We start from the raw sequence: 27,928 nt of genomic DNA on the forward strand, positions 1-27,928 counted from the left end.
TATTCTGTTTTTAATGTAAACATTTGAATAAAAACATATTTTAATTTCTTTTAATTGTAATGGCACTAATTTTTATTGTGTGAATTATTCTCATAAATATGAATTTAGGAAATATGTAACAATACGTTTTTATAACGTCTGTGAACCATATGTTTATTACAAAGTCTTTGAAAAATTCATTACAACAAAATGCAAATGGCTGGCGTAGTAGCACTAGATGTAATGGTTTGTTAGAGAATGTTTATTGTTTCCGTTCGTCAAATCGTTGTCCGTGTATGTTTGTTCGGATTGTGATTGTGTCGTTTGTGTGTTATTGTTAGTTCGTTGTAATTTATCGTATATATTGCGACTTACAGTACGCGAATTAATCCGTGGAAATGAATTGACATACTTTGGATTATCGTGGTCGCAACAACAGCGTATCATGACAAAGGATTGTATGGGTAGCCCGTGTGCCGCCGACACCTGTGAACCTAGCCGCTGTGCTATGTTCAGGGTTTTTTCGTAAGTCTTATAGGGATTTCGTTTGTACATGTTTATGTTGTGTACAAGTTGATATTTAATGGTAATTATAGTAAAGTTTTTGTTAAAAAAATAATTATTATGGAAAGTGGTCATATCTGATATCGCACAAAAGCGACCAGCCATGCCACAGGTATTGCTTGTGACAGTGTTATGGCTATTAGTGTTTGATGGGAATGCTCAGATGTTTGATCATGATATGGGTGTTTTGGATAGACGAGTGTTGACTGATGGTGTTGATTATGAGGTATTTAATAAAACACTTGCATCTAAACCAGGATCAGGTTCACGAGCGACCCGCACTAATTCATCTCAGCAACATGTCACTAGTCCAACTAGTCGACTGATACCTGCTTACAATCCTCCTGATCGAAATACTTTTACACCTCCTTTACCTCCAGAACGTTTTAATCCATTTGCTGACAAACCAACACTCCGGGGAAGCAATTCTGAAAAACCAATTCCACCTCGGCGACCTGGAATTGTTCAGCCAAAATTTGAAAAAGAATTTATACCAATTAGGCCAGTTGATGTTCCAGTTGCTGATACCAAGAAGAAAACAATTAATACACCAAGTTTAAATAAGCTCAGAGTACCAGACTCAACTTATTCTGAACCAACCAGTACAACTGCAGCAAATGGATTTAAAGGGCTTAATGATACATATAGTATTGTTGTTCAACAGGTACAAAATTTATCGAGTCCAAATGTTTTTAGAATATTATTTGATGATACTGGTAAGAAAATGGATGTGTTAATGGAAAACAATAAGCCTAGTTTTGATCAAGATTTAAAACCATCACGCACAGTAAAACAAGAAATTCCTAAACCAACTCAACGTAATATTCTAACATCAGAATTAACATCAACTTCTTTAATTTATGAAACTACACCTGAAGAAGCTACTGAAAAATATGAGCCAACTATGTTTAAAGAACAACAAGTTACAGAGTCAAAAAGTGATACTGATATTCCAGAATCTCCTCCTGAAATAGTTTCTATGCCGGATCATCCTGAGCCTAGAGCTAGGTACATTCTTGGTGTATTTTGGGATGTTCATGTTTATTTAATTGCTATACTTTTTTTGGTTTTGGTTTTTTGTTCTATTGTGAGCATCATACGAATAAGAGCTTTTAAGAAATTACTTACTTGTGGATACTTTGTGACAATTCATAGTCTATTAATTGTTATAGGCTGTGTAAGGAGTGTCTATTTGTTATATGATCCTTACAATGTAAATGGAACATTATCTATTCAAGTATCAGGACTAGCTTTGAATATTGTATTTCCACTTTTACTCACTGTATATTCAGTACTGTTTTTGTTCTTGTTAAGAGCTACTGATATCAAAACTATATTTTATAATTTACAAAAATCATCATTATTAGCAATATTTATCAGTTGTTATATGGCATTTTGTATCATTGTACTGTTTTATTCAGAAGCACATATATTGTCACTTGTATCCAAATGTGTTTACATTTTACTATGTGTAATACTTGGTGTGACTTATATATGTTTGTACAGATCAATGTCGAATGCCTCTTTAAGAAAACAAGGCACTATTTTTGGTGCTAGTTTTCATGAGCATAGACCGACTTTAGCCCATTCAGTACGTGTAACACTAGCTACTAGTATGTTAAGTTTATTAATGGCATCGGTTCAGCTTTATGGAATGGTTGGTGTATATGAAATGTTAGGAAAAGATCAACCTAATCCTTGGCTCTGGTGGGGGTACCAATTTTCTGTGCGAGTGATTGAGATATCGTCATGTTTTTTAATTTTCTGGGCATCTATTCAACCATTAAGGTACACCAGTGAAAAAGAAGCTCAAAATCAATCAGGATTAACATTATTTCCATGTCGTGGTACTGTATCACGAAATGATCCACCATCAGATGATATTTATCCTGCTATATGTAGTGCCAACCAAGCTGTTCATAATTATACTTTGCGTACTGGTAAACATATATATGATGATACATATTCAATGGGTGGTCCACCTTTAGTAAACCATCAATTGTTTGCACATACAACTGAAAGGAGGTCATTGAAACGAATGGATGAAGATTCCAGAAGCATGTATGCTTATGCTGAACGCGCTGCCATACAACCTTCACCATCTATGTTGGTAGCTGAAAATGGATTTGTTAGGTTTAGATCACTTGCTGATGAGAGGAGTCCTGATGATCAAATGTATCCTATCAAAGTTCACCATCACAGGGATAACTGTTGTACTTAAAATGAAAATTTAGTAAAATTACTTATCCCTTTTAATTATTATTTTGTACATAATATGTTTATGTAATTTTTTTTGTTTAAATTTAATGTGTTCCTTTAGCTTAAACAACATTCCATGATTTAACAATTTCTTTTATACTTTTTCAAGACTGTTTTATTTCTTAGGGGCCAAAAGTTTGACTTTTTATGTGATTAAATGTTCAGAGATATTATCTTGTCATCTTGATTTTCAAACAAATCAAAAATAACTTATTATTGAACAAATATTATATGGCCTATACTTAACACTATTATTTAATCCTATTTAAAATTAAAGTTTAGCTTCTTATTTTACTAACAAAATATGTCTGTGCCATTGTTATTCTTTTTTTTATACATTATGTGTACTACAAATTATCTATACATAGTGACAATTTATTGACTTTCATATTTTAAAAATTATTTATTATTGTCAATAATTAAACTTATTAAATGTCCGTCCCGGATTGAATAATTTTGTGAGACTTGATTTATTTTATGATTATCTTGTTATATGTTTCTAATTAAATTTATACAAACTAATAATGTGACAGTATAGGTACAATTTTTTTTAGTTGTTTACTATGGAACTCGCTAATCATGACAACTGATTTAACAACTAATAGATGAATTTGTTTAGTTTTAATTTTTGTTATGTTCCTCTGAGTAAATAGAAATTTCATAAAAACTTTTACAGACGTCAAATTGATGAATAGAATATTAATAGGAATGTTTACTAATATAGTCGAACTTTTANAATTGATGAATAGAATATTAATAGGAATGTTTACTGATATAGTCGAACTTTTATCATGTTGTTATATTTACTTATTGTGATCATTCAAATTAGTGTACTTATATATATATATATATATATAATATTATAATTGTATAATTGTATTTGTATTTTGTAAATACTTTTTTTTTATATTCTGTCCTAAGTAGAGTTAAAAATATTGATGGAGATGAAAAAATATATATATAAATGTATATTATACCATTTTATCATGTGTAATTTTTTTTTTTTATTATTAACTAATAGGAATGTATTAAATTATTTTTGTTTGTCCTTGTCCTTATTAGCACATAATTTAAAGTATCCATTTATATATTTGCCCTTATAAATATAGAACAAAACCTAAGTACTAATTATTATCTGACATAAAAAGTAAAAGTGGGACAATGGAATCCACCGTCGCTACTTAAAGTGATCATTGTGTGTGGGAGGTATTAGAAAGTACTAGGTGTGCGCGCACTAGCCACAATCGCATGCTGTTTGTACCCTACAAGCGCGTGCCTGTGGGGCTAGCAGGCGGTCTCTCGAACATCTTTATCCATTCTTACGTGTAATAGATGTTTGACTTATTGCCAAATCGTGATAAGCGGGCGTTTATTTTGCAGAAATCAAAAAAGCGATTATATGGACTGTTGAGTTTTATTTAATAGAAAAATTGGTTATTTAACAAAATCGTTGTTAAGGTTACTTTAATTTACATCTTGAGATCTTAAACATCGTCTCATTTTAATGAATCACCAAATCTTGCCGATATTGTCAAAATAATTATTTTAATGAAAACCATTGCGATATGTAAATATGAAAATTCGCATTATAGAATTTTAAGATATTTTCCTGTGTACATTTTCATCCATTCGTTTTTCTTATCAAGCATTTCGATTAATTCTCATGCATGATTGGATAGATTATTAAATGAAATTATTGAATTTGGGTAATTCACTGAACCAGGATAGTTAAAATTTTGTTAGAAGTTGGGCTACAAAGAAAACTTATTTTTGACTGATCATATTGGGCTTGTGTAACATTCTTAAATATCTTAAGGTTTTTTTAATTTATTTCCTTTCAATGGCTATATTTTTAATGAAAGAAATTAGTAATTATAGAGAAAAGGTATAATTTCTCAATAATAATAGGTAATCATTAAAATCTGTATAAGAATCGACCAGAAGTTTGATTCAATGAAAAATTGCAACATAATCGATAAATGTGGCCCTAACGATTAACAGTAAAACTATGAAATTAAGATTCAAGTATACAAAATTACTAATACACGCTTGACATAAAACCAAAAATAAAAACTGTTTAGATATTGAAAGCAATGCGTTGATGTCTTATGTTGTTATCGTCATTATTGGAACCTAATTTAGACATTTTTTTTCTATGACGAGAAGGAACGTGCAATAAAAATCACCAGTCCGTCTGGGTTTGCAAATTACTTAGTTACTTTGCTCGAGGCAAAATGGTGAATACTAATATTTTGCTTATTTTCGAGACGGTTGTAAACAGTCTGCTGACAGAAAAGGTAAGTACCGAGTAGTACAAAATCACTGGTTGACAGAAAACGACGAAGAAAACACATATACGATTTTGGCGAACCGCCAGCCGCCGGGGAATTGACCGTCGCTAAACAATAACCGAGATTAGCTTTGCGTTTTTGCTTTGCAACAAAGTATTTCGTGTAGACATTTTTTTTTTTTGTATTCCTAGTCCCCCGGCACTGTCGACCGCGCTTGGCAAACGAACAATTCCAAGGGTTTCCTGGTTGAAATTATCGAATATCTGTGGGTGCATACCATTCTATACATTAGTCGGGGAAAAAGTTAAATTTAAAAATTAATTTAAGCGCTTTTACACCCTCTTCGCATCGTGTTTGCCATACGGTACTTTACCGTTTGGAAATCGCCTGTGTTATTTTGTGTGTAACTCCAGTCAGGCTATTATACTAGCTGCCTTTTTTCACTCTTCACTCAATTCCCTCCCATACCATCGCTGTTCTTCCTTTCCTTCGCCGGACGTACGTCGCTACAGGGCGTTTGCAAGTCTTTCAATGCATTCGTGCCAAACACAATCGATCCGATTCGGAGTCGACGAGCGGTCGTCTTTACTCTATTCATCTGCACCGCACGACAACGGGCTGATTATTATCACGGACGGGACAAACCGTTGTCAGATTTGTAGTTGGCTGTGGTGCGGTTGCCGCGTGTTCGTCTGCTGACAAAGAGACACCACTCGAGTTGTATTCGACTTTGTAATGTAGTGCCGGTGGTCGAGATTCGGCCACACGGCTATTACGTGTATTCGTGTGTTCACTTGCTGCTAGTTGTTTGTGTGTGACAAATATCACACGGTGGAGAAGAAGTGGGCGGGGTTGGAACTCGACCGACCGTGTTTGTGTTCACATGGTGTCCTAAAATGTATGCTCGATCTATTGAAAATATCTGAGAATATCCTCAACCGGCTACTCGTAATTGATTTTGACCGGGGGATTCCTATGTAAACTGTTATGGTACTTCCTATTTGTTTAAAACTGTGATATTCACACCCATTTATCTTTATTATTATCCTTAACTATTTATGTATTCAGTATGATCAGATACGTATTACGGAGGGGATTGGAGTTATATCCCTGTAGAAGTTATCACTCGTCAAATGTAAAATATCTCACACATGTAATATGTGAGTGCGAAGGCGTTTTGTAACCGAAGCAAAGGGAAACTCGATCAATAAGATTTTAAAGAAATCTATTTATACCATTCGAGAGTGATCATTGGAAATCATAAGAAAACGTTTTTTTTTATAGAGTGAATTTGCGCAATTCAACTTTTTAAGAAAACTCGAGCTTTTAGCTTTCTCGTGAAAATTAAAAGACGACAATTTTGGATGTTAATTTGTTTGGATTATTTTTTACTCGATAAACCTGTTTTTTGATAATTATATGTATCCAAAACTCAATATTTTGATCTATTAATATAATCATGAATGCGTGTGTGTCCATGTCATATACAAGGTTTTTTTATTTTTATGCTGTGACAATTCAATTACTGATCTCTCGTTTATTTCGTTGTGTGATTCAAAGATATTTTTACGAGTATGATTCACGCGTCAAAATATCTAACCGTTGGCTTGAAACATCAGTTCTAATAGTATTATGTCTTCTAGTGTAAACACAACCATGTTATATATGTTAAATTGAAATAATAATTATGCTGATAATTATTTTTATCTATTTTACGTTCATGCGACTATTTTTAGAGACTACTGGCAATTAAGATGTTAGCGCAATGTTACGTCTGTGACACTTAAAGTATATTTATCAAACAGATTTCTAGTTTACAATGGCGGGCTACAGCTTTATTTCATATTGTAACAACATGATATTAAATGGAAAATAATTAATTAGTTTCATGTTAATATTCATTATTTTTCCAGTGCAGAAGGCAACGGGAAACCACCACTGCACTTAAATTTCCCCAGTATATACCAATGGTATTAACCAACCTAACGATTGTAAAAAAAAAAAAAAACAAAATTCATTATGAGTGTAATAACCGTTATCGAGTTGTAAATAAGTAAAAATAAATAAATACTTTATTCAGTATTTTTTTTGGACAAAAATTATAATCTAAGATTTCAGTTTCCTGACTTACTGAACACCCTGTATAAAATTTTATTTTAATGAGGTTAATTTAAAATGAAGAGATGTATGTTTATAAAAGAAGAGGATTTGTATACAAATTTTTTAAATACCTGGATTTGTAATTATCACATTACCTTTTTTTAGTTTTATATTATTTGGGTCCGAATTTCAATGCATATTGCATTTTTTTAAATTATCTTAAACAATGCTCTCCAAACATAAAATTTGATTTATATAATGGAGGATTCAAAAATAAAACTTTTATTTTTATTTTTAAGATATTTTTGTCGTTATTGGGTTATATTAATAATTTTTGAGTATATTTACGTAAAAATTACTTTTTTTTTTTATTAAAATTAGGTAAATTTAAAGTGTATTTGGAAAAGCAACAAACATTTTTAATATGAATTATTATTTTATGCAATGTATAAAAATATGCATAGACTCATTTGGTCAAAAATGATGAAAATTACCTGTATTTTTTTACAGAAACATTTTTAAGATGAAAAAAAGTTAAATTTAACTTTTTAAAAACTTTGTTCTAATCACGCCAATCAAAATATTGTCGTTAAATACAGTTTTTTTTAAATGTAAAATTTTGTTGAAATATTAATAGTTTTTAAATTCAAAAATTAATAATGTGTACAAAATAATAATTATCTAGAGCAATTTTTTTGTTTTAAAGAATTTAATAGGAAATATCTTTGTTTTAATGCATTTTAATAGAGTATTTTTACTATAAGGAAATTTTATAAATCACACTTTAATTCATTTTTAATGTTTTTATACATTTAAGGTATTTTTATAAGGAAATTTTAGAATATTTAAATGACATTGTTAATGTTTTTTAGTCCGGTCACTATTGATGACTAACCAACCCCTACCACTTTCAAGAAAAAAAATCAGTAAGAATTGTACGTTATACGAAGATGTCTTTATAAAAATAAGATAGCAAATATTAACAGTCACGTGTCAGTCGTGACGAATTGCAGTAATTTATATCAAATATGAACACGTACCTTTCGTAATAAAACGGAATTGAAATATACAACTATAGTACGTTCTTTTTATAAGAGCCTGAAGACGGTTGTCATGCAATGCTAAGAAATACAGAGGCTACTAAATTAATCTGGACGTTACATTATATGAATTTGTATCGCCATTAATCATCAAAAACACTTACATGCCCAGTTAATAGTACAGTTTATCGTATTTAGTTTAAACAAAAAGTAAATTTTATTACGATCTTCATATATTTATATGAGAATTAAAAAAAGTTATTTAACATGTTTTTTATCTTACTGTCCAGGAAGTATAATATCTCTATGCTCTTCTTACTTTGTTTTAATTCGTCCGTTTAAATGGTTTCATAATACATTGTATATTAAAATACTGCTTTATAAATAGTCCATACAATTTTTCAGTTCTGAAATACCATTTTATAAAAAAATAATTAATTAAAATAATAAATTTACTCTTGGCAAAACGTTGGTTATAATATTTACTTAAATATGATAAAATTCAAAGCAATCATTATTGTAAGTTTGATGATAAACATTATACTAATTACAGTCATTTTTATCAAAAAATGTCTGTATACATATGTATAAAAGTAATTAGCATAATTTTGTAAGCCTGTGATACGTATAGAAATTCTCAAAATTCAAGGGTATTACGTATTAAGTATAATTCTCGTCCTAAAATGGGTAATAAGGGACGTATTACCTTACCGAGTAGTATTACCTCCCCCCCCCTCTATATTAAACTTAACCAATTCGAATCTTTTGAAAAGGGTCGGTAATAGGTTTATATTGTCCCCGACCTTAAATTCAACGCACGCCTATGTTTATATTGTAAAAATGCATAATTGTTAGTTTTCACACTAAGCGATGGATAGGTGAAAAAGTATTAGCGTAACCTAGTAATTATTGATAACTACCGGACAAATAATGGCCGTCAAAATATTTTACTGGCCATATCGTAAGCGATTATTTAATTAAATTTAATGGATAGCGTAAAAACTCGGACAGTTATTTGTCAAATATTCCGGTAAATTGCTATACTGAGCAACGGCAGCGCTATGGATGGGGTTAGCCTCAATTGTTCTCCGTGTGCATTGACCGTTGACTGTATGCATACATTATTATTATTATTATTATACATGCAAGAGGTGTACAGCGTTCTTTTGTAGTTACAATAGAACACCGCTATAGAGTACACGCGGCGATGGTAAAGAGTGTGGTGGCGGTCAAGTGGATTCGAAGTGGGCCAAGTGCGTAAAACGAGTCATATCATTGTTTTTACGTGACTGTACCTTCCTCCCCGTGTTGTAATTTTTCTTCATACTTGCGGTGTTGAACATCATAGCACAATGTATTTAATATTTTTATTATATAATTATTGATTTTTTTATAACCCGTTTACTTATAAACGTGTCCATATACATGAACTATTCGACCGACAATTTGTGCCCCCGACGACATCTTGGTACATTTTTGGCGTTACAATATGATCGTTTTCAATAATGTTCATGAACTCAATTGTACTTAAAGTTCAAGTTATAATGGCGCGTTGCGTGAGAATCGCAACGAAACGACGTTGCGCAACAAAATTGTGTCTAATTCGCTCTTCAATAAATCACCGACCGATTTATAATAAAGTGAATCATGAAATAAAGTCTTTTTTTGTGTGGCCGACGTCACTATATTTATCACATACCGCAGACACCATTTCTGTTCGAACGAAAATGGACCTCGTATATTATTTTTAAATCATTTGTTGTTTTTTGTTCCGATTACATAACACGTCTACTAAGTGCGCCAAAATCATTAGTTATCATCTGTTATTATAGTCTGTACTTGTATCATAACGTCAACTTAACTCTCACACGTACGATAAATTATTTTCAGAATTCGCAGACGTTCGCGATTTGACTATGATAAATTAAAACATTTAACAACTATGTAATCGGTGTGGACATAGTTCGAAAAATTTCGTATTCATTAAGTAGTCAATGGAAATAAGATATATTGGTATCCGTGTTGGTTATAAAGTTGTTGTTAATTAATCAAAATAGACGGTATCAAAGGGTTCTGAGATAGTATTTTTATAAACATCAGATTTTTTTTTGTAAAAATTGTCTTATAGGACCTGTCCAGGTTGGTCTAAATAATTCAACGATTATTTTTTTAAATTTTTTAGATTCTATAACTGAACATCGCATAAGTTTCGTCGACACGAGAAAGTTCATAGGAAATTTAATATTTCAAAAACAACCTTCTTTTAGTGGTAAAATAATAATTTAGATTTGGTATCTTCTATTCTTTAAGGCGTCTATTATGTTTCCAATGGGCTATGTCACACTTCATTTCGAAACAAAACACCTCTATTATAAAAACTTACACTTATGCGTTCTAAAATTCCCTGTCATTATTAGACTCGTCGCGAACCAAGTTTTCATTGTTGTTTTCAAGTACTAATTATGTTGAACACATCTGATTGTCTCGACAAGAAATCTTTTTGTTCAACTTAACCCGAACGATCTTATTTGTATAATTATAAATTGGATAAATGTATACTCGTAATTACCTATACTTCAGTTTGACTATGTAGTCATTAAAAAACCCGAAAAAGTAAAAATATATTTGACACTTCTTGATTGTCGAAATGTTGAGGCAAAATTTTCATTTTATTTTTCGTTAGAATGAAGACAATTGAACTATCCACGTATAAAAATAATAAACAGTCGCGTTAATAATATTATACGAACTATAATCCCATTGATATTATCTTATTATTTGAAAACACATCATTAATAATTCTTCATTAGATTTAAAAAAAAATAGATGTAAATGTTTTATCACCACAATAAAAACAATTTGATTATACAAATTTTGATCTCCAAGAAGTTGTTAATGACGTAATTTTATAAAAATATTTCTATACATTTTGTATCATAATTTAGATTTACTTTATAAAAAATCTTTGGACGCAAACAATTTTAGTGGTATAAATTTGAATTTATATAACTATCAGTGAATTTTATTTTTCAAATTTAAACATATCATTAAAATGAACTACGTAAATAAATGTTTAATTTGTTTAGTAAATGTTTAAAAGTCATATATTCAAATTGAAAACCTAAACCCATTAAAAATGTGTACAGCTAAATCATTACTCATCCAACCTATTGTTGGCAGATAAAATTTGACTAAATACTGATGTAAGTATACCAATGTTAATGAAACAACCGACTCCAAAAATAAATTTAAGTATTGAGTATTTTTAATTCTTCATTTTATTACTCTGTGTGTCGATGATTTGGCCTGAAAACATATCCAAGTGTTTTGTTTTTTATTGTTTAAATGTCACACCCTTCAGCGATCGCTTATATCGTCAATACAGATTGTTCTAACTATTTTTTACATAAACATTAAACACAGCCTGTGTAGTGTGTAATGTGTCATGAAACGAAGTAGTTGTCAAGACTCTATTTGGCTTATAGCAGTCCGATTTTTACAAGTGTTAACAAGAGTAAAAAAATATGGTAAAATGTAAACAAAATGCTTTCAACTAAAACGTTAGTCATATTGTCATGTAGTTCCATAAAATAGACGGTATTATGTTGCTTCATACCCGACAACAATAAAATAATGATCTCACTATTTCTTTTCCTTAACAATATTGTGCTCGGTCATAATAAAATAATTGAAAACGAAAGTGGACATATTTTTGAAATAAGAAAAGACAATCGTGACCGTTAACAATATGCGTAGTTTTGTTTAAACTTTTTCAATTTTAGTTAATATTTTAAAAATACTTAGCATGGAAAATTATTTGGAAAACGTCCAAAAACTTTCACATAATTGCACTGTAAGCCAAATGTTATTGCGGCACTTGAATTATTGTCAATTCAATTAAAACTTTTTTTCAACATTTTCATACTTTTTGGATGTGTACGGCTGAATAAGTTAAAAACCGAAAGCCAATGTAATATCATGTTTACTGGGCACATTATGGTCTACATGGTATTGGTGTATTAGCCGTGAATGATTGGGGTCGTTTTCACCCTTAATCTGTCAGCATACAAAGGATAAACCATAAGGTTATTTTCTTGTTACCCTAAAAATAAGTCGAGAATCCCATAAAGTGTGGTCGATGCTTACTATAATGTCTCGGTCGTTTGTCGATAACTCGACTAATTAAAACTTTAACTAATTTTCTTTTTACAAAAAAAATCCATACATCATGTCAAACGTATACATTACGTTACGTGTACACGTTTAAATCTGTGGGTATTAATGTAAACTAAAAATAATTTTATGCTTTTTTTTTATAAATTACATTTCACAATAATTAAAGCACTCAGTGGTTTTATGGCTCTTTCATGTATAGTAGAATCGAGTGATTGAATGTGATCGGTAACTTCCAAATTCAATTTACTAATGAAATAACAATGTCACGTACACGAATCTTTTACAAAAAAAAAATATATATATATATATAAATATATTAATTTTTTTATTTATACAACAATAAAATATCGTAACGAGTTATTAATCATATCAAAAAACATAAATGGATTAATGTGCGAGGTTTATATAATAGACACTCGACATTTCGTCATAACTGTTTAAAGAGTATTTTTTAGAACAATTATTTCGATTTAATTGCTATAAATTCAAGTTTATATAAAATAAATTTAATTAGAAGTAATGGTCTCATGTTAATATACTTATGCCTTCATAAAACCGAGTTTATATATGTCCGTCATTGAAGATTCATATTAACATTTCTTAATATTAAAAATATAAAATTTGATGAACAAAATTATTTGATCATAACGTGTTAGTACTAAAAAATCTTAATTATAGTGAATTTGTTCACTAGTAAGTGTTGAGTAATATTACAATATAAATTTTAACAAAACAATTTCCGGCCAAATACAAAAAAGTAATAGGAATGTTCATGAGAAATCGATTAGTAAGTGCGATTAAACCGATCTGATGTTTTTAGGTAGTTTTATGATGACAATATAAAATTTTTATTGTCACATATAAGGAAATGAGTCACATATAAATAACAGGTAGTTCTGAATAAATTAGTATTTTTACATTAAAGTTTTATCAAAAGACGTCAACATTGGTATTTCCTTAGTTAATACTTAAATTAACAAAAATACTATTAGAAGTAAATTATATTGATATAATATTTTTAATGAACGCTATCGTTCAGTTTTGGTTGATTAATAATCAACGAGGGGTATGGCCCCTATGGTCATCTGTGTTAAAAACTATTTTTAAATTAGTATATTTGTATACATAAGTGGAAAATTAAAATTTTAATTATAACATAATTTAACATTTGACTGAGAAATATGGGCATAATTCATTATATTTATATTATTAAAGTTTCAAATTTTAAGTTATGTAATCTATTCGTAATAAAAATTTATTACAATTATCTCTAAAATTTATGCACTGTAGTTTTAAAAATTCTTTTGTGTATTATATACAACTAATGAACATATAATATTTCCATTGCTATTTATCAAAGAAAATGTCTGATGGCAACATTAATTATTATGTGGTCGTATGACCTATTTTAACTTTTAAGAAATAAATCTTGTTGAGCATGTGGTTATGATTAAAAATCTATTCACACAAATAAAATCCATCAACTAATTCAACACCAAAAAAGGCATCGTAATACCAGAGGAAAGGATTTCTGAGCTATTAATTTCTTTTAATGTCTTTAAGCAAGACATTACTTTTTTTTTTTGAGATCGTATGACTTTTTTCTTTGAATAAATTTGCATGAGATTTGTAAAAAGTGTGGTATCATAAGACACTGCCTAATTAAAATTGTTAATCCACGAGAAAAAAACGTTCTCTTTCTCCCTATTAGTTTCTACTGTGTAAATCGACCTCTTGGTCGTGTAATGTCTTAACAATTTTATAACCATTACACTAATTGTTATTGTGTAAAGATTTTTCTATTTAAAAAAAAGGACGTTTACACAGTTACACGTGAACGAATGGTCGATATCTATGTGGTTCCCGTTGATCTAAATCAACTGTTTTGATGATATGCTCTTCCCAGTCGGATCGAACACTGGGAACTGACGTCAAATGAGTTTTTGACGACGCAGAAGTCTCGACGTCAAAACCGATCGACGGTAGCTGATCGATTATTCGCAACAATTTGCACATGAGAATACGGGTCAACGTCTCCGCGTACTCGCTGTCGGTGAGCTCGATCGAGTACCTTTCGGGCCGTCCGTACACTTGTATGTACATGGCTTTTTGCAGCAACTCGTCGATCAGCCTGTGCACGAACAGATTAACGTCCGGCCAAGTGTCCTCTTGGGAATCACGATTAACTAACAAATTACAGTGCCCTATGCGTATCGGATCGATGGGCACCTCTCGGACGGCCAACGACGTTTCCAAAGCTCGGAGCGTCTTCTCGCCTTCAACGGCGTACCTTTTACATACAAAAATTACTCATAAAAGTGCAACCAACCAATACCCCACAGGTGCGTTGTAATAATGCATGTGTTAATAAAAACATAGTACACTGCCTGCGGTGAAACGGCTTGGCGAACTGCAATTTAACTATGTAAACATTTCCGTGATTGACAGTATCGAACAGTTCGCGTTGGTCGTAATCGCCGTGATTTACACTCAGTGCAATTTGCACACACACACACACACACACACACACACACACAAAGTGCAACCAGTTGGCTGTGTTGTATTTTATTCTTGACGACCTCGGGCTAAATACGTTATTTTCAGCGTTGCGATTTTTTTAAAATTATTACCCGTGTATTTTATTAGGTATGTAAAATAGAAACCAACCCGAAAGCCACATATTTCCCATCCATCCACGGGTTCGATCGAAGACTTATTACAAATTCCGGGCCATTATAGGAAGTCTGCCGACCGGCTAACGACAACACACCTCTTCTGTCGTGTCTTACATGGTAGTTTTCTTTTTTTAAAAATTCACCTCGATTAACTAAGCCTATCGGTGAACACGAGTGTTTACATAAAAAACATTACGACTTATAATATGTACACTAATTACTGACGCCCGGCCTGTATAAAACCGTTGTCAACGGATATTCTGTGCACTGGACTGTTGAAATAACCATTAGTAATGTCCATGCATAGGTTTTTGAAATAATTGCACGTCTTTGGTACTAATTCATTTAGCAGCTAAAATCAAAGAAATTTTTCAGTCGGAAAAAAATTACATAAAAGTTTAAAGACATATTGAGATGTTTGTTTATGATGTTTCTAATTTAATGGATTTTTTTTTTTTATAAACAAATTATTTAAAAGGAAATAAATACAGAAAATATTTGCTATATTAATGGGACATTATCAAAAAATAAGTTGTATAAATAACTTTTTGTGAAAATTTACCATTTTGAACTCCTTCTGTGATCTGGTAGGGGGTCAGATTCAAAAAAAAATATACTTAATAATAGGAAAACGCCTACGGTATGAAAAAATTATTGTAATTCATAGATTATTAAAAAGTTATGACCGTTTTAAGAAAAAATATTTTAGTTTTTTGGGGATAACTGACCCTTATGGGCAACGGAGTAAATTTTTAATGTCTTCAACAAATTATAATTTGTGTTCTTTTAACGTATCTTCGATAAAAATCAGTGGCGTAAATCTGAAAAAAGTTGCGACAGAAACAAAAAATAATAGTAATAATAATAATGATAACATATCATATTGATTCCCAACTTTGCATAAGCTAAAAGTGGAGATAACCGGTTAATACACTTGACCTTTCAATTTAAATAGATTTTTATAGTCATATTAAATATTTATGAAGAAAGTTAGAACTATTATTATGTTTTAACTAATTAATATTTTGTACATACAACAAAAATAATGTATCCAATTGTCTTATTTTTGCTAAGGAAAACCATTTTTAAAAAAGTTACCTGTAAGAAAATATTAAACTAGATTGTGCCAAAATTATTATACATTGATCTTTGACTGATAAACATTATTAAATTTACTTTATCTTTGTTATAATAATGTTCAATATCTTGGTAAATACATTTACAGTAATTTATGAAATACAAGTTAAAAATAAAATTGTAATGACTCTCTAAATATGATTGGAATTCATCTGTAGATCCAATAAATAAATCATTAATGAAAACTATTGCGCCGTAAGACCGTCTTACTCCACCAAGTGCCTGTATAAAAAAGTCAGGAAAATTTAGATCTAATTTAAATAGTATCAAAATTTTTTTAAACTTGGAATTTTAGAAAAAAACGTATTTAGCGTTTTAGAGTAAATGTCAAGAATGGGAGATAATTATAATTACATTTTTGAAATAAAACTTTTATGTTTTATTTCTGAATCACAGTAATAAAGATAATTATATTTTTATGAATTAAAATTTAGTAAATAATCTAATATGAATAATGAATTTAAAATTACGTTTTCACCTTTAATTGGGTTTTTTTATAATAACAATATCAAATTAAATTCTATATATCTTTTAATTATTCTTAAGCTTTTGTAAATTCAAAAATGTTGTCGCATTTTATATACATATTTATAATAGTATTATAAACATATATATAAATTAGTAAACTAATAATGTCTTACAAAGTGAAAAAATAACTAAAAATTTAACTATTTAAATATTTTTTTATGTTTGATTTGAAAAATAAAACTGTAATTAAGTATTTAAATTCATAAAAAGTAATAATAATATAAATAAATAATAATTATGAATTTACTTGATTTAATTTCCACAACCACCTGGTCCACTCAACATCCATAACACCTTTTATTAAGTAACTTTTGACTAAATAAGGATAATGCTTCACAGTATTCTGTAATAATACATTAAAAATATAAATAAACATATGTATATATATTTTGATTTTATTAAAAAGTTTACAAGTTACTTTAAGCGTACTATTAATATATGTTTGGCCAACTGAAAAGGTTTACATGGTATACATCCTACTACTTTAATATTCATAGGAACGATTGATTTATTTAGCTTTTTCATTAAAAATAAATGTGATGTAAAAATTGAAACAGTAAAATAATTTTTCTAATTTTATATTAATAACTTTTAACATATAATTTTTATGTTTACTTCGTTTTCAATAACGGGTTAATTATAACTGTTATTTGTAACTATGGTGTTATATATTAGTAAGTTTGTGCTTTTTAATATTTTGTTTAAAAGTTATATTATTTTATATAATTTTATTGTAGTTCTTAAAAACGACAGCTAAATTTTTTAGTATATTACACTAAAGAATTTCTTTATAATATAACATAGATTTTAATACCGTATACAATTCATGAACGACTAATTAGTTGCCTATAGAATTTTTTTTAAGGGATAGTAGATGGGTATTTAAGTATATTACTTCTATAATACAGACGTAGAAAAAGGGTAATAACTTATAACCCTACATCATTTTTTCATAAAATAATATTTTTATTCTATAAGTATTTTATTATTTAAAAAATAAATAAATAATAATGGTTAGGACAAGAGTATTAGATAAGTCTACTTTAGTGCCTACTATGGCTTAATATTTAATTCATAAGTCATAAGATATACCAGATTATCTTGGACACAAATTAATTTTTATAAATGCAATTATGAGTATTAAAATATTTCAGTTCAAAAGCTTTTTTACAATATTTCTAAAACAATAAAACTTATTTTGTTGATATAAATGATACTCTAGAATATTATTTTATAAAAACAATAATTCATAATTATAAAAACTAAAAAATCATACAATAAATTATATACTAGAGAAAACAGAATACCATTACAATTACAAGAAAATAAAAAAAATATTTTTTTCATAACTTTTGTAATTTATTGGTATAATTTTGTTTTATCATAATATTCTATAATTTTTTAAGTGTTAACAACTTGATATTCAGCGTGTAATGGAAAAATCTGGCAAGATTATAAAAATTTTGTTAACATAAATATCTTAAATACAAACTAGAGGACTTGTTGTTCTCATTATTACATCTTGCGTAAATTTAACTTAGAAAACCTTTTATAGTAACTAATCAGGCTAATGGCCTATTAGTCAAAAAATAATACTTAAAGTAACAAACAAAAATCTAATCTTCATTTTCAAATTATTTGTTTATTTTATAATAAAATAACGTTTTAACATAATATTTAATTTAATAGTATCATAATCAGTTTGTTTTTTAACAATAACAGTCTTTATTTTACCTACATTTTGATAAGGTATCTTATAACTCAGAGTTCATCTTTATAGTGAATGTAAGGATAGCATAATCAAAATACAAATACCAAAATATTTTCATAATTATGCATTAAATTAGAGTTATATGTACAACCGTTACTATTGTTATTAATTTCTGCACAACTTGATGTTTTTAAATAATTGTAACAGCCATAAAAACAACTAAATTGTAGGATTTTTTGTTTTTTCATTTTTGTGCTTAAGGGTGTATAATGAGACTAGAAAGTAAATTTTACGATCATTCTAACCCTAGTTTTTAAATGAAACGTGATCGATTATATGACTAATTTACTTTTTAATAGTATTTTTTGTGGCATATCAGTCTTTTTTACTTATAATTACTATCATTTTCATTACTGATAATTGTATTGTAATATCAGTTTTTCTCGAATTGTTTTTTACTGTTCCCTAGTGATTGTAATTTGAAAATTCACTCGAACTTTCACAAAATATGATTTTTAACATTTTTTTTCTAGAACTCATGAAATGTTTATAGAGCCCTATAGATTTGAATAGTTGCAAGAATGATTTAATATTCGGAACACATTGACAAAGTATATCAGAATAGAAAATTGACATATTTTTTTTTTAGAATAGGAGCGATTGGAAGAATGCAGGAAATAGGTATTACTGGACATCCAAATATCTTCTAAATTAAAATACGGTTTAAGAAACTAATTGCATCAGTGGTGTACGTAAGATTTGGTCAATGAAGTTGTTACAATGATAGATCTTATAAAATAGATAAGACTTTGATGCTTTATCAGTGAAAGACTACGGGAATAATAAATTGAGGCTATTTGTTTGTACTATTACATGTTAAAATTTTAANTGTTACAATGATAGATCTTATAAAATAGATAAGACTTTGATGCTTTATCAGTGAAAGACTACGGGAATAATAAATTGAGGCTAATTGTTTGTACTATTACATGTTAAAATTTTATTTCTTTTTTTTTTGTGTGTCTGTCACTACGTTTTCTCAGTTCTCACTGGACAGATTTTTCTCAACGATATGTCAAACGATCACAAATTTTATCTAGTTGAAGAAAATTACCCTTAAAATTTAAAAATTTTGCCCTCGTTTTCCGTAAATAGTGAAAGTTCCCCAAAAAATTACGATTTTCAGAATCGGTAAATTTCGACATTTTTTTTCTAAAAATGCCATAAGTTATTGAAAAATGAAGAAATAAAAATAATTATTTTTTATATTGAATCCTTAGATATTTCCCTTTCATTTGATATAAATTTTTTGAAAATCTGACCTTATACTTGCACACAGGGGGGGATTCAAAAAGCTACTTCTGCACAAAAATTTAACTTTTTTAACTTAACTTTTGAAAATGTTCAGGAAATACAACGAGCTTCAAACATATGTTAAAATAAAGCTAATGTTATGTACTATAAGGTAAAAGAAAAAAAATTTGTCCTGACGACTTATCTTCTATGTAAAAATTGTTGCCGTAGTTGAAAAACATGCAATTTTGATGTTAAAAATTACGATTTCATATTTTATTTTTTCAACTTTGAATTACTATAACTTTTTGAAAAAATTATGGATCAATAGAATTATTTTTTTCATAAATACTTTATCTTTACCTCTTTCATTTTATATAATTTTTTTTTGAAAATCTGTTTTTTCACCTGACCACAAGGGGAATTCAAAATAACAATTTTTACACACGAGTTAAACTTTTTCAACTCAATTTTTGAACATTTTCTAGAAATATTGTCACTTTTATTTAATTTTAAATTAAAGCTTATGTAATATACTATACTATTAAAACAAATAATTTTGAGATATAGTGAACATTGTTATTATATTTAAAAATATGCTAATTTTGTGTTAAAATTCTTGGTATTGTATTTTAATTTATTTTAATATACCTTATAATGGAGTACACTGATTTTCATGAACATTATATAAAACTAATTAACATAAAATATAAAGTTAAATTTATTTCAATTTATTATTTTTAAGTCGAAAAAATTAATTTTTACATTTGAATTAGCTTAAATTGGCAATTTTTTTAAAAACAAATGGGACGAACGATTGTCGATTCATTAAAAATCATTGCCTGTGACAATGATTTTTTTGCAATTTTTCCTTAATTCTTTTTAAGTTAGAATTTTGCTTTTGAATAATCCACCAATTTCTTAAAATTAAACACTATCTACAGATTTGCATCGAAGCATTTCTTATGATAGTGGTTTTAATCACTGTCAGATATCATTTATATTAGTCCCAACTATGCCACGCTCATTCTGTGCCGCGACCCAACTGTATTACCTTTTTTATTATTTAATGGTTAGTAATAAATAATTAGTATGAGTTATGTAATATATAATAATGTAAAAGTTATAATTTATAACTTATTACAAAATTAAAAAACAGTATCTTATGCATTTATCACTATTAAAATGTAAACAAACGGCCTCATTTTCATATCAGTTCAGGACCACGAAAACACAAGGGCCTCAATTATGAATATCCTATTCATGTATATTAGATCCATGGTTATAATATATATATATATTATTTGATCTTCACTTTTTTCAGATTATCCAACAAAACGCTTCTTTCTCACTTTAATAAAATATAGTTTAATAAAACTATCTACTATATTATTATGTATTATTATTATATAATGATAATTATAGTATAATAATTTATAAAAATAGATGCTTGTACGCCAAGAGGTTTTTGAAATACCTTTTAAATAGAAATTTTGAAAATGTTCCGTAAACTCGTAGTAGTTGGCGTAATATTATAATAATGCTAATGTAAGTTAATTTTTCTTAGTCATATGACTAAGGAAAATTATTTTATAATTTTGCATAATAATTAGAAGAGATACATTCAAAAAAAGGTTAAAAAGTTATGTGTAGCAATTGTTCAAGAAACATTCTTTGACACATCCCTTAAATACTAAATTGCATAGCAAGATTATCATTATGGTTATCAAGATTATAAATTCTTAAAATATGATGACAAATGGTAATACAGATATTTCTAGGATATTCTCTTCTACATGTATATAATCAGTTAAAAATTTTGCAAAGAATTGTCTATTATTTAAAAAATAATAATACATTGTTTTTGCTAAATGAAATAAGTTGATTATGGTCAAGTGTATGCCAAAGATGTCAAATGTTTAACATAGTCTAATCAATATACTAATACTTCATTTATCAGGGATTCCAAAATATATATATTTTTTTTTATTATTAAAAAAAAAAAATCTGTACATAAAATTCACAATAAGTTTTTTTGCTGACTTGTTCAATTACATAACATTAATAGCGTTAAAAAGAAATCACCCATTGATAACACCTCAATTAGTTTTAGTTTAAGCTGTATACAAGTTATGGCTTTATTGTTGTCGTTAATTTGTTAAGTCAATAGGTCTCGGTACCATTTACGTTTGAGTCTTGGTGATGGGTTGTCAGGTATTGAAGTCGTGTATATTTTTTTAATTAAAGGGTTTGAATTTGTATTAAGTTTTGAATGAAATCTAGTATAGTGTAAAATTTCAAGTTCTTTAACAATTTCGATGTTTAAATCTTTGTGTAGATTATTATTTGTTACATATCACGGCACACGAGTTAACACTCGTAATGTTATATTTTGAAAGGATTTTATAAGGTCGAATGTTGGATAGTTTAGCTAATATAATATAATAGAAGATATGTATGATGACACTTGTAACAGGGTAAAAAGCGTAGGAGGAGTATCAGAAAGTTTTCGGGTAAGAGTAGGAGTGCACAAAGGTTCTGCTTTAAGCCCTTATTTATTCTCTATAGTGATGTATGAAATTACTAGAGAAATACAAGGAAAGGTGCTATGGTGCTTGTTGTTTGTTGGCGATATAGTGTTAATAGGAGAAAATAGGGAGAAAATTAATCAAAGGCTAGAGGTGTGGAGACCAGCTCTTGAAGAAAAGGGTTTAAGAATAAGTAGGAGTAAGACAGAGTATATAGAGTACGACTTTGACAAAGGAGAACACAAGGTAGGTAAAATGAGGAGATCATTGACAATAGGCGAGGACGTGATTGGAGAGATGGAGAGTTTTAAGTATTTAGAGTCAGTTTGCAAAAGAGTGGTGGTATTGACGAGGATGTAAGACACAGGATTAAGTACGGGTGGTTGAAATGGAGAGAGGCGTCTGGCGTCTTATGCGATAAAAAAATTCCAATGAGGCTGAAAGGTAAATTCTACAAAACTATAGTGAGGCCAGCTATGATGTATGGTTCAGAGTGTTGGGCGGTTGATAAGAAAGTAGAGCAGAGAATGAGTGTAGCAGAGTTGAGAATGCTTAGATGGATAAGTGGATTGACTAGAAAAGATAGAATAAGAAACGATCATATAAGAGGGAGTATAGCTGTAGTGTCAATCGTGAATAAGATGAGAGAAAATAGACTTTAATAGTTTGGTCATGTTATGAGGAGAGAAGAATCTGAAGCTCTAAGAACAGTTATAGAAATGAATGTTGAAGGAAGAAGAGGTATAGGAAGACCAAAAATGAGATGGGGGCATGCTATTGAATGCAATATGAGGACAGCTGATGTCAGCGTAGATGATGTGGGAGATCGTGTCAAGTGGAAGTTTAGATAAGAGTGGCTAACCCCAAGTAGTTGGGATTAAGTCGAGGAAAAAGAAGAAGAAGAAGTTGGATAGTTTAGCTAATCCCCATATTTGAATACTATAAGACTAGACTAGTTTGATTATTGACTGATAAATAAGGAATTTTGTTTCGAGAGATAATTTAGATTTTAGTAATGGACGAAAGAAATATAGTCTACTGTTGGATTTTTTCCTTTTGTCTTTCAGGTGGGTCCCTATGTCAGTTTATTTATCCAAAATTATGTCTAGGTACTTAGTTTCATTATGGATATTAATTACTATATTGTTTAAATTTATATCATATATTTATGACTTGACTTATTTGCATTTATTTTAATTTTCGAGTTCTTGAACCAAGATTCGATGATGTTGACGTGTGTTTGTAGATGATGGGCAGCTTCGGTAATATTACTATGAGTAGAGAGTATAGCTGTATCAATAGCAAATGTAGCAAGATGAGTATTAGTAGACTATAGTATGTCTGCGGTAAAAATATTGTAGAGGTCGGGAGATAGGTCACTTCCTTGAGGAAGACCTGCTTGAATTTTGTAGTAAGGAGAATTTGCACTGCTTTGTCTTACCATAATCTTTTTTACATAAAGATAAGACTTTATTATTAAATATAGAGTCGCTTGGAAAATTTGTTTTAATTTGTAAAGCAGCCCGTCATAACACACTCTATTAAAGGCTTGGGCTTCGTCGAGGAATAGACCAGTACAGTATTTGAGGTTTTTAAATACTGAGGTTATTGTGTCAGTCAATCTATAGACTTGGTGTATAGTGGAGTGTCTCTCGCGGAATCCAAACTGGATGTTTAGTAAAATGCGGTGCTCTTGTAATATTGGCCTAATCCTTTTGAGTAGAAGTTTTTCAAATAGTTTGCTTAATGTGGGTAACAGGCTGATCAGTAAAATACTTAAACAAAAAACTTTCGAGTTAAATAAATAATCATTAATCATCAATCAATCGGTAATCATCAAAATTACCGGCATTATATCAGTCCTTCATATTAAATTAATTTAAGTAGAATTATGAATCAATTAATTTAGTTAATGTGCAAATAAAAGAGCTATATATTTACAATATTGGTTTTTATTTTTTTGTGTACTCGTATCATTCTGAATTTTTTCTATGAAAATTCATTTTCAATAAAGTTTTAATATTGCCATTATTTTTAGGATAATACCAGTTAAATAAAAATTATTTTAAAATTAACATTATAAAATGAATATTGGTTTAAAGAACTTGAAATTTTGCCATAATGTAGCCTACATGTTGATGCTTTATTTCCAAGCTATTTCATAATATCTAGATAAAAAGTATCTGAGTTGCATTAAATATATTATGGGTATCAGGTATTCTTCCTGTCTCCTCATCGTTAGGGGGCGAATTTTATCTCTGTCAAACTTTTGTTCTATTATGAATAAAAAATCAAATCTACACCTATAATTTCATTTTACTTGAACCTGTATTTTTGCTTTAGCTTGTAGAAAAAAAAAGTGTAAACAAATCATTAAAATCGACTGCATTGCATTCATAGAAATTAGGGTTAGAATGATCGTGGAATTATCGTACTAGTCTCATTTTACACCCTTAAGCACAAAAATGAAAAAAAAATACCCTGCAATTTAGTTGTTTTTCTAGCTGTTGCAATTACTTAAAAACATCATTAAGTTGTGCAGAGCATAATTAGCATAATAATGGTTGACTGTTATTTATTTTGTTTTTTAACTTGGTTTGCAAATTGATCGACCAGCTCAATTCATTTAATTGTGCATCAATTTTAATAATTTTAATTTATAATAATTTAAAGCATATTGGGTTTATATCATTACGTTATTTAATTTAGTAAGTGTTAACTTGAGTTTCAGATAAATTTGAAAAAACATATTCAAATAAATGAAATATAGTAATTAATTTAAAAATCATATAAATTAATAATTTTGACGTCATTGTCAATAATAATAACGATTTTCGTTATTTTAAATACTATTCTACAATAAATATGATTATTGTAACATACTATTTTATCAAGTAATTTTTATCCATAATTCCTTTTGTAATATAAAATTAGGTTATCTTTAGTTATGTATAGTTAGGTTATTACCTAACAAGGTATTGGAATGAAAACCAGCTAAATGCATTCATTGTTTTTTTATGATAATGTAAAAAATGAGTAATAGTTTGAAAGTCAAAATTAAATCATTATTTTCAATTATTTTATTATTTACTCATTCAACTAAAATATTTACTATTTTTAGAAATAGCCAATTACTACTGAACATTGTTTAATAAAGGCTCATGTGTTTATTTTATATTTCGCATTCTAAGAATAATTCTTTTCATTTTTTTCTTTTATTTTTATTAAGTATATTTGATGCATTGTAAATAATGTACAGAAATTGAATAATTTAGCCCTTTTTGAATGTTCACTTAGAATTGTCAAGAGCTGTTCTATTTGGAATAAAAATAATGATAATTCACCAATATTTTAAGTGTCTTAACTACGTTTGCTGAAAATTTACACCAGCAAATTTTTTTTGTTTAAATGAACGAGAAAAATTTACCTTTATTATCTATAAAATAAATGTAAATAATATTATAAAATAATATAAATCATCGTACACTAAATACATTTATACAAATTGTTGGTGGTTCCTTATCCGTATATTTTGATAAGATAAAATAACTTGAAAATTGATTAATACATTTACTTATGCTGTTATATTTATAAGATAGCTATAATTAAAAAGCAATGCAAAGGTACACAATATTCTTATTTTAAGTTTTGAGCTATACTTAGATATACTTTTATTGTTATGATCACTATTTATTGTATTATAGTATTCAAAAGGCCCTTTAAAATTAATCTATGGGTCAAAGGTACTTTATTATTGTTTTACTATTGTATATGCAAAAAAGTAAAACTAATATTTTTAAAATTATTTTTTGAACATTTTATTTAATTATTATACGTATTTCATAATGTTAATTTTGTAAAATTAAATTTAACATTTTTATAGCCCTATGGGTCTTAAACACCCCATTAAAACTACGCTAATGTTTAAGCCTTTTTATTTGCGACTATAATGATCTTAAACAAAATATTAATTATTATTTTACAATAATCATTAAATAATACTTTACCAATTAGATGTAGGCTAACTTGATAATTAGAAGAAGTAGCAATGTAATTATGTGAATGGAGAAATTTGGTTGCATTCTTTAAATGTAAGGAACCTTTCTGACTTTCCAGAAATTTTTGTCATTAGCAAAAATATTTAATAAATTAATCATCAATAGTAATATTATATTATTTTTTTATAATATGAGGTCTATCTTAATCAATAATTAGATATACATACTAGTAAATATGTAAAAATAAGATCTATTATTCCTAAAAGGAATGGTACCTTTTGTTTTTTCCATATGTTTTTATACTATTGTTATGAGAGGAAGGCCTGTGAAAAGGTGGGGTGAGCTGTGCAATGTCTCATAGTACTTATTAACTACCAATATAATTTGCCTAACCAAACTCATTATATCCACTTATTGATCTAATATGTTAAATTAAGTATAATGAATCAGATATTAATTGGAAAAAGTCTAAGTAACTTAATGTTTTTATCAGTAGCAGATTTTTAACATATTTCTGTACGTGATCCAAAAGAATAAAATTTACTTTGAATACACCAGAGTCTTATTCTATATATTAAATAATGTAATAGAATGGGTATCTGACAGAAGTTCAGTACCCCTAAATGTTCCACCATAGTTCATCGACTGATTGTTAGGATTTTAATAAATCGGTATATTAAAAATTAATATACAATCAACAACGCAACCAGAAATTTTTTTAATTATAATATTTAACTTTAATATTTTTTTAAGTATTCGTATATTTATTTGAGTATGTTTTTATGTATCAGGTAAAATAAAAATTTATTTTCATAAATAATTGCAAAAATTCGTTGTTACTTTGCGTGTGCAAAGTAACGGTTAAACAAGTTTTAGTATTTTTTAAAAAATTTTCCCGTTTTAATACACCTATTCTAGCAATTTATTTACTAGTACCATATTAGAAATAAAAATAATTATATATATAAACTGGTTTAATGTAGTATTACACAAATAACTACTGTAACAACCTAAAACTACAGGGTGAGCCAAAATGACCTTCCCAATTTTAACAACGTTATAAATAATATATAATTATAAATAAATAAACATTAATATTAATATAAAATTTATTTTTTGAACAAAACTCCTGGCAGATTTGCCATGAAGCTTTTTACACTTGATTAATATTTTCTGGATTTATTTAAATTTCATAAAACACAGAGTTTATTTAGCCATAATGTAATTCAGATTTAAAGTCTTCTGATTTTTTTTCTAGAGACATTAGAAAATATGTATATATAAGGATAAACCTATTGACACGGAGGCCTTGAAATCGACAATTAGAAGATAGATAACGACAATTTCCTACCCTTCAACATTTAATTCCAAATTTCCAGAGAAGGTAAATCGAATGTAAAAAGTTTCATGCAAACATCCGTCAGGTATTTTGTTCAAAAAGTACATATTATATTAAATGGAATAAGTTTTACTTAATCTAGGTTTTTATTTGGTTATTTTGTCTTGAAAAATTATTATATACGACGTGTTTGAGAGTAGACAGTTCCTTTTTGTCCACTCTATATAAGTAACTAACTATCTAACTAACCACACTCATATAGTTAAATTTTTAACTTCATTATTAAAAAATCAGTCATATCTTCATACTC

General features: G+C 28.3%; 2 protein-coding genes across 2 annotated transcripts; one reads left to right on the top strand and one right to left on the bottom strand.

Moving 5' to 3' along the window:
- The first annotated feature begins 181 nt into the window (after positions 1-181).
- LOC126902795 (uncharacterized) lies at positions 182-2,930 on the top strand. Its single transcript, XM_050680399.1, has one exon. The coding sequence runs from the start codon at positions 647-649 to the stop codon at positions 2,762-2,764; it is 2,118 nt and encodes a 705-aa protein (XP_050536356.1). The 5' UTR covers positions 182-646; the 3' UTR covers positions 2,765-2,930.
- An 11,306-nt stretch (positions 2,931-14,236) lies between these two features.
- Positions 14,237-26,420, bottom strand: LOC126902029 (probable inactive peptidyl-prolyl cis-trans isomerase-like 6). The gene is made up of 7 exons (XM_050679052.1): positions 26,289-26,420; positions 16,997-17,092; positions 16,261-16,443; positions 16,120-16,182; positions 15,310-15,436; positions 15,077-15,242; positions 14,237-14,699 (listed from the first exon to the last, which is right to left on the bottom strand). The coding sequence occupies exons 2-7, from the start codon at positions 17,036-17,038 to the stop codon at positions 14,237-14,239; spliced, it is 1,044 nt and encodes a 347-aa protein (XP_050535009.1). The 5' UTR covers positions 17,039-17,092; positions 26,289-26,420.
- Between the last annotated feature and the right edge of the window lie 1,508 nt (positions 26,421-27,928).

Source organism: Daktulosphaira vitifoliae, unplaced genomic scaffold (genome assembly GCF_025091365.1).
Source record: "Daktulosphaira vitifoliae isolate Bord-2020 unplaced genomic scaffold, ASM2509136v1 Scaffold_3, whole genome shotgun sequence".
Lineage (NCBI taxonomy): Eukaryota > Metazoa > Arthropoda > Insecta > Hemiptera > Phylloxeridae > Daktulosphaira > Daktulosphaira vitifoliae.